Source organism: Oncorhynchus kisutch, linkage group LG11 (genome assembly GCF_002021735.2).
Source record: "Oncorhynchus kisutch isolate 150728-3 linkage group LG11, Okis_V2, whole genome shotgun sequence".
In the NCBI taxonomy this organism is placed as follows: Eukaryota; Metazoa; Chordata; class Actinopteri; order Salmoniformes; family Salmonidae; genus Oncorhynchus; species Oncorhynchus kisutch.
Genome location: NC_034184.2, coordinates 43,781,667 through 43,795,326, shown reverse-complemented (window position 1 = coordinate 43,795,326; position 13,660 = coordinate 43,781,667). Strand labels below are relative to the sequence as shown.

The 13,660-nt window shown below is 41.3% G+C and overlaps 1 protein-coding gene across 1 annotated transcript; it reads left to right on the top strand.

The window, feature by feature from the left end:
* The first annotated feature begins 510 nt into the window (after positions 1 to 510).
* Positions 511 to 12,909, top strand: haao (3-hydroxyanthranilate 3,4-dioxygenase). Its single transcript, XM_020495052.2, has 10 exons — positions 511 to 723; positions 1,025 to 1,103; positions 2,128 to 2,211; positions 2,372 to 2,478; positions 4,240 to 4,329; positions 4,433 to 4,476; positions 11,598 to 11,743; positions 12,026 to 12,094; positions 12,262 to 12,344; positions 12,572 to 12,909. The coding sequence occupies exons 1-10, from the start codon at positions 635 to 637 to the stop codon at positions 12,642 to 12,644; spliced, it is 864 nt and encodes a 287-aa protein (XP_020350641.1). The 5' UTR covers positions 511 to 634; the 3' UTR covers positions 12,645 to 12,909.
* The last annotated feature ends 751 nt before the right edge of the window (positions 12,910 to 13,660 follow it).

The window sequence follows — 13,660 nt, the reverse complement described above, 5'->3', positions numbered from 1 at the left end:
AACCTGGTTGAGAGAATGCCAAGCATGTACAAAGCTGTCATCAAGGCAAAGGGTGGCTACTTTGAAGAATCTCAAATATAAAATATATTTGGTTTGTTCAATATTCTTTTGGTTACTACATGATTCTATATGTGTTACTTCACAGTTTTGGTTATCCTACAATGTAGAAAATAGTAAAAAATAAAGAAAAATCTCGGAATGAGTAGATGTGTCCAAACTTTTGACTGGTACTGTATGTTTATGAAACATGATAAAAACAAAAATACAACTTATTTCATTGTATCTTTTAATCAAATGCATTGTTTGTTCATGTTCATTCTATGATGCTACAGAGACTGCTGTGCTCATTCTCACATGATTCCTGCTTCCTCATACGCGTGCACCCCTCCTCGTCCCTTCATCACTTCACTTTACTGTGTTTCCTCGTTTTTATTATATGGCCGCCCACACCGAACCCCACTACTTTCATTATTGTGGAAATGTAAGCAACCTTTCACCGTCATGCTGGACTCCTCCCCTAGCTATCCAATGGACTTTAACTCAATCAGGCTCTGAAACAGGAGAGAAAACACACAGAACTAAGTGATTCAGCACACAATTTTCACAGTGACAATTTTGACATCGGTTTGCAATAATGAGTGTGAAACCCCTTGTTGTGAACGTGGACAAATGGATTGCAGAGAATGAGAAGGCTTTTTTGCCACCAGTGTGCAATAAACTCATGTGAGTAGCAGCCTGGGCTGGTTTCATTCACACATAGTTTCAGTTTTAGTTGAACACTCTGGTGTCGCTAGATTTGTGCTGAATCACGGAAGGAACTATAAAGGCTTTATACAGCATACATCATAGATGCTTCACAAATGTAGTAATTTAGTTATTATCATGTTGAGCTGTAACAAGTACTGTTTACCCCCTGACTATCTATTACTAGTCCAATAGTAATCATTTACACTATGTTGGCAAAGATTGACAAAGATAATGCACTTCGAGCATAGTGAATGCTTATATTATTTTTCTCCGAAAGGCATTTGTCACAGCTGAACATCATGTTTGTTGGAGGTCCCAACAGCAGAAAGGACTACCACATAGAGGAAGGGGAGGAGGTGAGAGAAAATGCCACTATTCACCTATCACATTGGCTAAATGCCGTGGAGTTTGTGTGACCGTTCATAGTGCAGAAAATGGTATTCAAAACCTACGAGATATGCAATGTCCCTATCTGAAAGTAAGCAACAAATGCAAAGACACTACCATGCTATTTAGTTAGCAGTCACCTGGCCCTCTGTGATAATGCCCAAGAAGCCAGTGTTCGGAGGATTTATTGGAACTGGTGTTGGAACTGGCCCGGGATAAAGTTGAGTATATCCTCCAAACACCGGCTTCGAGGGCGTTATCACTTTCATACAATGGGTTACCAACATATTCAAATTATGATTGACATATTTTCATTAAAAACGTTGTTTTGATGAATTTATTCATACTATTTCATCTTTCCACGAGATATAGTCCCGACACAAATCTAAGGTTGCTACCCAAGCAGGCTGGTCGTTCGTTCTATTGGTTCGGTTGCCAGAGACGAGACCCAGACGTTTAGTCTTTTTGTTCTGTGTCTAAAAGTTCAATTTCCATCACATAAACTTCGTCAGTTCTTCCTACCATCATAGGGAAAAATTCCACAAGAATGTTGCACTGTCACCTTTCGGTCAACACTATTTGCTCTGGCTATTTGTCTAGTTGAAGCCCAAAGTAAATTCCTGTTCATGTGTTTCTCTTTTTTAAAATCTTTGGTAGCACGAGAATGTCCCACTTTAAACAAACTACAATTTATAAAGGCTTTATATAGCATACATAAAGTCTTCATAAGTACGACATATAAGCTTCACAAATCATCTACAACCTTATCTCTTACTATGTAAAGGGTGACATAACAGCACAAAGCAAAGGATTTTAATTGCATTTTCAATAACCTAATCCAGCCACTGGAGGTCAGCATAAACACATTAATATCATAGTGAGGACTATTGGCTGTGATTTGAAGCTGAAGACATCCTCCATATCTTGTATCTGTACCTTTTCTAGTCCGTACTTTTCACTGTCATATCCTCTTCCTGTCTTATTTTTGTGCAGCTCTTTTACCAGGTGAAAGGGGACATGTGTCTGAAGTTGGTTGAGAATGGCAAACATAAGGATGTGCATATCCGCGAGGGAGAGGTGAGAGAAATGGCAATCATTCCACGGTTCTCTCACTAAGCCCACTGTTTAACATAAGTGACAGTGCCATATCAAGCTATGCAGATTTGTTACATTAGTGTTTGTGTCATACACACCCCATGTCCTTCTGTGTCCTTCTGTGTCCTTCTGTGGTCCTCAGATGTTTCTGCTCCCAGCTCGGATCGCCCACTCCCCCCAGAGACAGGCTAACACTGTGGGGCTGGTGGTGGAGAGAAGGAGGCTTCAGTCAGAGACCGACTGTTTAAGGTACCACCATCCACCATGTCATCTTATCCTTTACATATATCTCACTCTTCTTACACATTCTTAATCCATCTACAGTTGAAGTCGGAAGTTTACATACACCTTAGCCAAATACATTTAAATTCAGTTTTTCACAATTCCTGACATTTAATCCTAGTAAACATTCCCTGTCTTAGGTCATTTAGGATAACCACTTTATTTTAAGAATGTGAAATGTCCGAATAATAGTAGAAATAATGATTTATTTCAGCTTTTATTTCTTTCATCACATTCCCAGTGGGTTAAAAGTTTGCATACACTCAATTAGTATTTGGTAGCATTGCCTTTAAATTGTTTAACTTGGGTCAAACGTTTCGGGTAGCCTTCCACAAGCTTCCCACAATAAGTTGGGTGAATATTGGCCCAATCCTCCTGACAGAGCTGGTGTAACTGAGTCAGATTTGTAGGCTTCCTTTGCTCGCACACACTTTTCAGTTCTGCATACAAATGTTCTATGGGATTGAGGTCAGGGCCTTGAGATGGCCACTCCAATGCATTGACTTTATTGTCCTTAAGCCATTTTGCCACAACTTTGGAAGTATGCTTGGGGTCATTGTCCATTTGGAAGACCCATTTGCGACCAATCTTTAACTTCCTGACAGATGTCTTGAGATGTTGCTTCAATATATCCACATCATTTTCCTTTCTCATGAGGCCATCTATTTTGTGAAGTGCACTAGTCCCTCCTGCAGCAAAGCACCCCCACAACATGATGCTGCCACCCCAGTGCCTCACGGTTGGGATGGTATTCTTCGGCTTGCAAGCGTCCCCCTTTTCCTACATTATGGTCAAATAGTTCTATTTTTGTTTCATCAGACCAGAGGACATTTCTCCAAAAGTACATTTTTTGTCCCATGTGCAGTTGCAAACAGTAGTCTGGCTTTTTTACGGTGGTTTTGGAGCAGTTATGTCAATATAGGACTCATTTTACTGTGGATATAGATACTTTTGTACCTGTTTCCTTCAGCATCTTCACAAGGTACTTTGCTGTTGTACTGGGCTTGATTTGCACTTTTTGCAGCAAAGTACATTCATCTCTAGGAGACAGAACGCGTCTCCTTCCTGAGCGGTATGACGGCTGCACTGTCCCATAGTGTTTTTACTTGCATACTATTGTTTGTACAGATGAACGTGGTACCTTCAGACATTTGGACATTGCTCCAAAGGATGAACCAAACTCGCGGAGGTCTACAAATTATTTTCTGAGGCCTTGGCTGATTTCTTTTGATTTTCCCATGATGTCAAGCAAAGAGGCACTGGGTTTGAAGGTAGGCCTTTAAATTCATCAACAGTTACACCTCCAATTGACTCAAATGATGTCAATTAGCCTATCAGAAACTTAAAGCCATGATATAATTTTCTGGAATTTCCCAAGCTGTTTAAAGGCACAGTCAACTTAGTGTATGTGAACTTCTGACCCACTGGAATTGTGATACAGTGAATTATAAGTGAAATAATCTGTCTGTAAACAATTGTTGGAAAATTACTTGCACAAAGTAGATGTCCTAACCGACTTGTCAAAACTATAGTTTGTTAACAAGAAATGTGTGGTGTGGTTGAAAAACAAGTTTTAATGACTCCAACCTAAGTTTATGTAAACTTCTGACTTCAACTGTGCGTGCCTCACGTCCCCTTCTCCTTGACCCCCTTACAAGAGAGAGCACGAAAGAGGGCGAGAGGGGTGAGAGAGAAAGAGTATGAAAGCATGGCTCTTTTTGGTTTCAGGTACTATGTGGACAACACTTCAGACACCCTTTTTGAGAGATGGTTTAACTGTGAAAACCTGGGGACCCAGCTGGTGCCACTGATTCAAGAGTGAGACGTATATAATTGATTTTAGTCTGGCATGAAACATAACACTTTCCAATGGACATTAGTGCTCAGCAGTGTTATACTCAGCTGATGCTGTGTTTCTCAGGTTCTTTGCGTCGGAGCAGCACAGAACAGGCAAGCCAAACCCAGGTGAGTCCCCATCTCACAAAATTACACAATGGGAATATTGAGCTTCAATAGGTTGACATCAGTTTGGCACACTACTGACTGAAAATGCATTATGTCCTGATTTGCCCACCTTTTGTGTGGTTTTACGTCGGGTCTGTAGATATTTTGCTGTGCTGGTGTATCCCACTACACGAGAGCCCTGGGCAACTTTCATGGGAATGGGGACCAAAACATTTTTTAACTCATCATAAACGGCCACAGTGGCTCATGGATCTGAGTACGCCATGGGGGGAGAGAAGATTTTGCATTTTTATAACTAATTTCATGCAATTCTACTCAATTCTACTCAGTTAAGACCCCAACTGGGTCCTCCCCCAAATTTTAAAAATAATAATAAATCATCTAAAAAATAAACTCAGCAAAAAACGAAACGTCCTCTCACTGTCAAGTGCATTTATTTTCAGCAAACTTAACATGTAAATATTTGTATGAACATAACAAGACTCAACAACTTAGACATAAACTGAACAAGTTCCACAGACATGTGACTAACAGAAATGGAATAATGTGTCCCTGAACAAAGGGGTTCAAAATCAAAAGTATCTGGTGTGGCCACCAGCTGCATTAAGTACTGCAGTGCATCTCCTCATCATGGACAGAACCAGATTTGCCAGTTCTTGCTGTGAGATGTTACTCCACTCTTCTACCAAGCACCTAGCCCTCACCCTCCAATCCAACAGGTTCCAGATGTGCTCAATGGGCTTGAGATGCGGGCTCTTCGCTGGCCATGACAGAACACTGACATTCCTGTCTTGCAGGAATCACTCACAGAACGAGCAATATGGCTGGTGACATTGTCATGCTGGAGGGTCATGTCAGGATGAGCCTGCAGGATGGGTACCACATGAGGGAGGAGGATGTCTTCCCTGTAACACACAGCGTTGAGATTGCCTGCAATGACAACAAGCTCAGTCCGATGATGCTGTGACACACCGCCCCAGACAATGACAGACCCTCAACCTCCAAATTGATTCCGCTCCAGAGTACAGGCCTCGGTGTAACGCTCATTCCTTCGACGATAAACGCAAATCCGACCATCACCCCTGGTGAGACAAAACCGTCAGTGAAGGGCACTTTTTGCCAGTCCTGTCTGGTCCAGCAACGGAGGGTTTGTGCCCATAGGCGACGTTGTTTCCGGTGATGTTTTTATTTCACCTTTATTTAACCAGGTAAGCTAGTTGAGAACAAGTTCTCATTTACAACTGCGACCTGGCCAAGATAAAGCAAAGCAGTGCGACAGAAAAAACAACACAGAGTTACACATGGAATAAACAAGCATACAGTCAATAACACAATAGAAAAAAAGAAAGTCTATATATAGTGTGTGCAAATGGCATGAGGAGGTAAGGCAATAAATAGGCCATAGTCGTAAAGTAATTACAATTTAGCAGATTAAACACTGGAGTGATAGATGAGCAGATGATGATGAACAGATGATGGTGTGTAAGTAGTGATACTGGTGTGCAAAAGAGCAGCAAAGTAAATAAAAACAATATGGGGATGAGGTAGGTAGATTGGGTGGGCTATTTACAGATGGACTATGTACAGCTGCAGTGATCATTTAGCTGCTCAGATAGCTGCTGTTTAAAGTTAGTGAGGGAAATGGAAGTCTCCAGCTTCAGCAATTTTTGCAATTCGTTCCAGTCACTGGCAGCAGAGAACTGGAAGGAAAGGCGGCCAAAGGAGGTGTTGGCTTTCGGGATGACCATTGAGATATACCTGCTGGAGAGCGTGCTATGGGTGGGTGTTGTTATCGTGACCAGTGAGCTGAGATAAGGCGGAGCTTTACCTAGCATAGACTTATAGATGACCTGGAGCTAATGGGTCTGGCGACGAATATGTAGCGAGGGCCAGCTGACTAGAGCATTCAGGTCGCAGTGGTGGGTGGTATAAGGGGCTTTGGTAACAAACAGATGGCACTGTGATAGACTACATCCAATTTGCTGAGTAGAGTATTGTAAGCTATTTTATAGATGACTTCACCGAAGTCGAGGATTGGTATGATAGTCAGTTTTACTAGGGTAAGTTTGGTGGCGTGAGTGAAGGAGGCTTTGTTGCGAAATAGTAAGCCTATTCTAGATTTGATTTTGGATTGGAGATGTTTGATAGGAGTCTGGAAGGAGAGTTTACAGTCTAGTCAGACACCTAGGTATTTGTAGTTGTCCATGTATTCTAGGTCAGAACTGTCCCGAGTAGTGATGCTAGTCAGGCAGGCAGGTGCGGGCAGCGATCGGTTGAAAAGCATGCATTTGGTTTTACTAGCGTTAAAGAGCATTTGGAGGCCACGGAAGGAGTGTTGTGTGGCATTGAAGCTAGTTTGGAGGTTAGTTAACACTATTTCCAAAGAAGGGGCAGATGTATAGAAAATGGTGCCGTAGAGGTGGATCAGGGAATTACCCGCAGCAAGAACGACATTGTTGATATATACAGAGAAAAGAGTCGGCCCGAGAATTAAACCCTGTGGCACCCCCATAGAGACTGCCAGAGGTCCGGCCAAGTCCGATTTGACACACTGAACTCTATCAGAGAAGTAGTTGGTGAACCAGGCGAGGTAGTCATTTGAGAAACCAAGGCTATTGAGTCTGCCAATAAGAATACGGTGATTGACAGAGTCGAAAGTCTTGTCCAGGTCGATGAATGATGGCTGCACAGTACTGTCTTTTATCGGTGGTGGTTATGATATCGTTTAGTACCTTGAAAGTGGATGAGGTGCACCCATGACCAGCTCGGAAACCAGATTGCACAGCGGAGAAGGTACGGTGGGATTCGAAATGGTCATTGATCTGTTTGTTAACGTGGCTTTCAAAGACTTTAGAAAGGCAGGGCAGGATGGATATAGATCTATAACAGTTTGGGTCTTGAGTGTCAACCCTTTTTGATGATGACCGCAGCAGCTTTCCAATCTTTAGGGATCTCGGACGATACGAAAGAGAGGTTGAACAGACTGGTAATAGGGGTTGCAACAATGGCGGCTGATCATTTTAGAAAGAGAGGGTCCAGATTGTCTTGCCCAGCTGATTTGTAAGGGTTCAGGTTTTGCAGCTCTTTCAGAACATCTGCTATCTGGATTTGGGTGAAGGAGAAGCTGGGGAGGCTCTGGCAAGTAGCTGCGGGAGGTGTGGAGCTCATGGCCGGGGTTGGGCTAGCCAGGAAAAAAGCATGGCTAGACGTTGAGAAATGCTTATTGAAATTTTCGATTATCATGGATTTATCGGTGATGACCGTGTTACCTAGCCTCAGTGCAGTGGGCAGCTGGGAGGAGGTGCTCTTGTTCTCCATGGACTTTAAAGTGTGCAAAAACGTTTTGGCACACTTCAAGAGCTACAAGATGCACATTTCTGTATGAAAAAGTTAGCTTTTGCTTTCCTGACTGACTGTGTGTAATGGTTCCTGACTTCTATGAACAGTTGCATATCGCAGGGACTATTCGATGCTATTGCAGTCCGCCACAGGATGTTTTTGTGCTGGCCAAGGGCAGTCAGGTCTGGAGTGAACCAAGGGCTATATCTGTTCTTAGTTCTACATTTTTTGAAAAGGGCATGCTTATTTAAAATGGTGAGGAAATGTGTATATATACTGTATATATACAGTTCAATCGTAAAGTATTCTGACCCATTCCCTTTTCCACATTTTGTTACGTTAATAGCCTTATTCTAAAAGGAATACACACAATCTACACACTATACCCCATAATGACTTAATGTATTTGAGCCAATCTGTTGTGTGGTGACAAGGTAGGGGTGGTATATAGAAGATAGCCTTGCCTAGTTAAATCAAGGTTAAATAAAAAAAATGCATGCCCTTTGGTAAAAGACCAAGTCCATATTATGGCAAGCACTGCTCAAATAAGCTAAGAGAAAAGACAGGCCATCATTACTTTAACCTCTTAGCGTCCCATCTCGACAAAATCCAGTGAAATTGCAGAGCGAAATTCAAAAACCAAAGTAGTAATATTAAATGTTCATAAAAGTGTTATAAACCATTCAAGTGTTATAAACCATTCAAGTGTTATAAACCATTCAAGTGTTATAAACCATTCAAGTGTTATAAACCATTCAAGTGTTATAAACCATTCAAGTGTTATAAACCATTCAAGTGTTATAAACCATTCAAGTGTTATAAACCATTCAAGTGTTATAAACCATTCTTTAGCTTAGAATCTTGGTAATCGAAACACTTTGTCCGATTTACAATAGGCTTTACGACGGAAGCATAGTATTTGATCGTCTGAGGACAGCGCCTCACCCCACTTCCTGCATTAACAATTCATAACCTGCACAGGTGTCACAAAACTCAAAAATAGTGATAAAATAAATCACTTACCTTTGAAGATCTTCATCTTTTTGCAATCCAAAGGCTCCCAGTTACACAATGAATGGTCGTTTTGTTCGATAAAGTCCTTCATATCCCGCGTTTGATTCAGAAATCCACCTGTTCAAACCTGTTCCAACTCGCCCAACATGCCTACAAAGGAATCAAAAAAAGTTACCTGCAAACTTCGTCCAAACATTGCAAACAACGTTTCTAATCCAACCGCAGGTACCCTAATATGTAAATAATCAATCAAATTTAAGACGGAATATACAGTGTTCAATATCGGAGAAAAAGAACGAGGAACGGGCACTCATTCACGCGCGCCAAAAGACTAGAGTCCTTCTGAGTGACACTTAGAAAGAATACGAACACTTCTTAATAAAAAAAAACAAGCATGAAACAATTTATATAGACTGTTGACATCTAGTAGAAGCCATAGGAACTGCAATCTGGGTCCTAAATAATAGACTTTCCCATAGAAAAGCATTGAAAAGTGCAATGACCTCAACAAAAAAATAATCCCTGGGTGGATTGTCCTCGCCTGCCAAATCAGTTCTATTATACCCACAGACAATATTTTAACAGTTTTAGAAACTTCAGAGTGTTGTTTATCCAATGCTTGCATATCCTAGCTTCTGGGCCTGAGTAACAGGCAGCTTACTTTTGGCACGTTTGTCAAAATACTGCATGAAGGTCAGTCAATCCGGAAAATGTCAAGAACCTTGAAAGTTTCAAGTGCAATCGCAAAAACCATCAAGCGCTATGATGAAACTGGCTCTCATGAGGACTGCCACAGGAAAGGAAGACCCTGAGTTACCTCTGTTTAGAGGATAAGTTCATTGGAGTTACCATCCTCAGAAATTGCAGCCCAAATAAATTCTTAACAGAGTTGAAGTAACAGGCATATCTCAACATCAATTGTTCAGAGGAGCCTGTGAATCATGAATCAGACCTTCATGGTCGAATTGCTACAAAGAAACCACAACTAAAGGACACCAATAAGAAGCAGAGACTTGCTTGGAATAATGCACATTAGACTGGTCAAAATCTATCCTTTGGTCTGATGAGTCCACATTTGAGATGTTTGATTCCAACCGCCGTGTCTTTGTGAGATGCAGAGTATCAGATGATCTCTGCATGTGTGGTTCCCACTGTGAAGCATGGAGGAGGAGGTGTGCGGTGCTTTGCTGGTGACACAGTCAGTGATTTATTTAGAGTTCAAGGCACGCTTAACCATCCCATCTGGTTTGTGTTTAGTGGGACTATCATTTGTTTTTCAACAGGACAATGACTCATCACACCTCCAGGCTGTGCAAGGGCTATTTGACTAAGAAGGAGAATGATGTAATGATGGATCAGATGACCTGGTCATCACAATCACCCAACCTCAACCCAATTTAGATGGTTAAGGATGAGTTGGACCGCAGATTGAAGGAAAAGCACCCATCAAGTGCTCAGCATATGTGGGAACTCCTTCAAGACTATTGGAAAAACTGGTTGAGAGAATGCCAAGAGTGTGCAAAGCTGTCATGAAGGCAATGTGTGGCTACTTTGAAGAATCTCAAATATAAAATGTTTGCCCACTTTTTTGGTTACTATATGATTCCATATGTGTTATTTCATAGTTTTCATGTCCAAACTTTTGACTGGTACTGTATATTTTTGGAGTGTGTGAAATTGGTCCGCAGGCCTACAAAAGTTTGCCAACTGTTGCCCATGTTGTGGAAATTCTAATCAATAATGAGGAGAGACAAGGTCAATTACCAATCATGATATTACTTTATTCAAATATTATTAATAAGGAAAGCATAGAGTAATTGCTTCCATAATGATCAGGCTGGTCGGCTCAAAACATCCAAGTGTTGTGGCGAGTAGCTCTGACATACGAAGAATACAAATATATTTTATAGAAAAGATACACCCTTTTAGTCTTCATGACAAACAACAGATGTATGGAATGGGTCACAAGGTGAAACTTGATATTTGAGAAAGGAGTATCCTGCAGCAAGATAGCATTTGCTATGATGACTGTTCTTATTGTTCAGTCTGGCTCCTAAGACGAGGCTCCGATCTCGTTCCCGGTACTTCATAGCACAGAAACACCAATTCATTCTATGGCATAAATAAATGGTCAACTCCAGATACTCCCATCTCATGCAAAACCCCTTCTTGACAACACGCCTTGACGAGCTCACTGAGGGGAGTGAGCCTCTAGGTCACCTACCCCAGGATAGGTGCAACATCAGAGATGACATACAATGGTTCCAGACACTATCCCACACATCTTGTCTCAGACATTATCTCCCCCAAGGCCAAAGGAGGGAGTGACTGGTGCACAGACATTGTGGAGACAAGTAATTAGTTCCCCGTTAATCACACCATCACTTCACATGGTCTAGAATATGTAAAACATTTTTACACATGAAGACAATGTTCCCTCCTGTCCTCTTCTCTTTCTGATATTCTGCATAGCACCAGAGACATGTGAAAGACAAGCCTGACTTCACCCCTCTCTGGGCCCCAGGTGACTGAGCCCCAGCTGAGGGAGGAAGTGCAACTGCCAACACCAGAGTCCAAAGGGATATATTCTAATAACAAGCATATCATATAAGCATATTATGAAGATAAGACGTCTTAATTATCTATGTTAACTAACTAATTCTGATTCTTCCGCTACACCCATCCCTGTTCTATGTGTTATCATTTTTTGTGCTATCGTTGTGCATACTGTATCGCACTGAGATGCATTCCTGCCTCTGTTTGTCTAGATGAGGTCTTCAGACAGCCTCCCTTCCCCATGAACACCATGCATGTGATGACCCCCTTCCACTTTAGAGACTGGGTGGACAAACAGCAACCCTCACTGGCCAGTGGACGCCCCATAGACATGTTTGGTGCCCAGTTTGAGACAGAGGTGACCCTGGCATATCCCAATTATGACTTAGTTATTTTTCTGACCTCTCACATCGATTGAGACCTTTCAAAGCGATCAGTCTAGACTGAGCGCCCCACTGATTCAAACTCATGACTCGCTAATATGGAAAGTTGAATACGTGGCTCATTTGTGTGTTGATTATGCTGCTCATTGTTGTAGTAGGAGGGAAGTGAGCTATAATTAAATTAGGACTGGTTTATCAGTGAGGATGATGATGATGATGGTGACTATAATGATGTTTCTTCTACTACTCTGTGACAGACCCTTCTGTATGGGCCCGGGCAGACAGAGGCTTGTGAACGAGAAACTGATGTCTGGATATGGCAGCAGGTATGTTTGCTATTACTGCTCTATCAGAGTATTTGCATTTCTTTCATGTTATCATGCCTTCAGTATTTATTTCAATTTGTGCTATTTCTCTCTCTTCCTTTACATCAATCTGCTTCCCTCTGTCTATTTGCACTTTGTCTCACACTCACCCTCTCTTCCTCTATCAGGAGGGATCCTCCCATGTGACTCTGGATGGCCAAGAGTTCCCTCTATCCACAGGAGACAGTCTACTCATTCCTGGACACAGCCAGTGAGTGGGATGATGAGTATGATAATAAGAGAAGGAAAAAGACGATTGAGGGGATGTGTGCATGTTTATGAATGACTCCAAGAAATGGCATTTGAGGAAAAATGTTGAATTCAAGCAACACATAGAGAAGTTAGGCAACTGTCTGTCAGATACAGTAGATGCTGTTATTTTGTGGTTTGATAGAGGAATCTGTTTGACTTTGTATTTGTCTGATTTCTGTGCTGCAGGTACCAATGGAGTCGGGCTGAGGGCAGCGTTTCCCTGTTTGTTGCTCAGAACCCAGAGAGAAAGCGTGCATGACCTCTGATGACCCCACTCTCTTCTGTGACACACAAGGAAAAAGGAGGGTCAGCAAAAGAGATTGTATGCTCTTTTGCTACAGAGAGAATAATTATAACAATGTCATAAATTACGTTGAAGAATAACTCTGCAAGAACTCAAAGATCAGATATGGAGAGGTAGAGTAAAACAGGGAGTAAAACTATTTGTTATTTTCAGAACAAATTATAATAGAACATCTTCACAAACGTAATTTAAATAATAAACTTGATTAAGTTGCGGTATATTTTCATACTTTTGGAATTATTTTGAAACTGAATTTAATTGAAACTGAATTGTACATTTGTAACTCGTTTCAGGAAACTAGTTATATGTTGTGCGTCACTAATTCACAGGAGATCAATTTGAATGTAAACTTTTTTTAATCAAAATGTGTTTTTTTTGGCAGAAATGCCTTCTGGAACATATGAACTTTCATGTGCCTTAATTACAAACTTGTATGCCATCTGTAAATTCTAACACAGCTTTTTTTGAAAGATATCCTGTAGTAGAACTGCATAAGTGTTGCCCACCACTTTTTAGAGGACCGAGTTTTGAAATCAGTGGAATTAGAGTACGATAGCTAAGGGGATTATATCTTCAAACTAAGGGCAACCATGACATCCGTGACAGAGAGGGAGAAGCGTCCATCCATGTATATGGGTAAGATAGTCTAGCTAGCTACATTTTCAGATATTACACATTTCAAATTTTGTCAGAAAGTTGATTTCATTTCAAGTTAAAGTGTAGTGTTATCTAGCCTGCTAACGTTAGCTGTCTAGCTTGCTAGTTAACGTTACGTGTATGATATGTGTAATAATATTATTCGTATCTCAGAGACATTTACTTTGCTAGTTATAGGCTAAAGGTAGCTAGCTAACATTGAACCTGATTCATGCACGGTAGAAACTTCATGAGTTGGGATTATGGTTCATTGTTTAGCTAGATAGCTACATGTCTTAACTTCTTGCGTTGAGCCATCCCGGATCTGGGATCGT

What these genes read in the sequence shown, in the direction of transcription:
- haao (XM_020495052.2), top strand. Translation starts at nt 635, where the DNA reads ATGAGTGTGAAACCCCTTGTTGTGAACGTGGACAAATGGATTGCAGAG. An exon ending in TCAGAGACCGACTGTTTAAG is followed by an intron (nt 2,479 to 4,239) that starts GTACCACCATCC and finishes TTTTGGTTTCAG; the next exon opens with GTACTATGTGGACAACACTT. An exon ending in ATGTCTGGATATGGCAGCAG is followed by an intron (nt 12,095 to 12,261) that starts GTATGTTTGCTA and finishes TTCCTCTATCAG; the next exon opens with GAGGGATCCTCCCATGTGAC.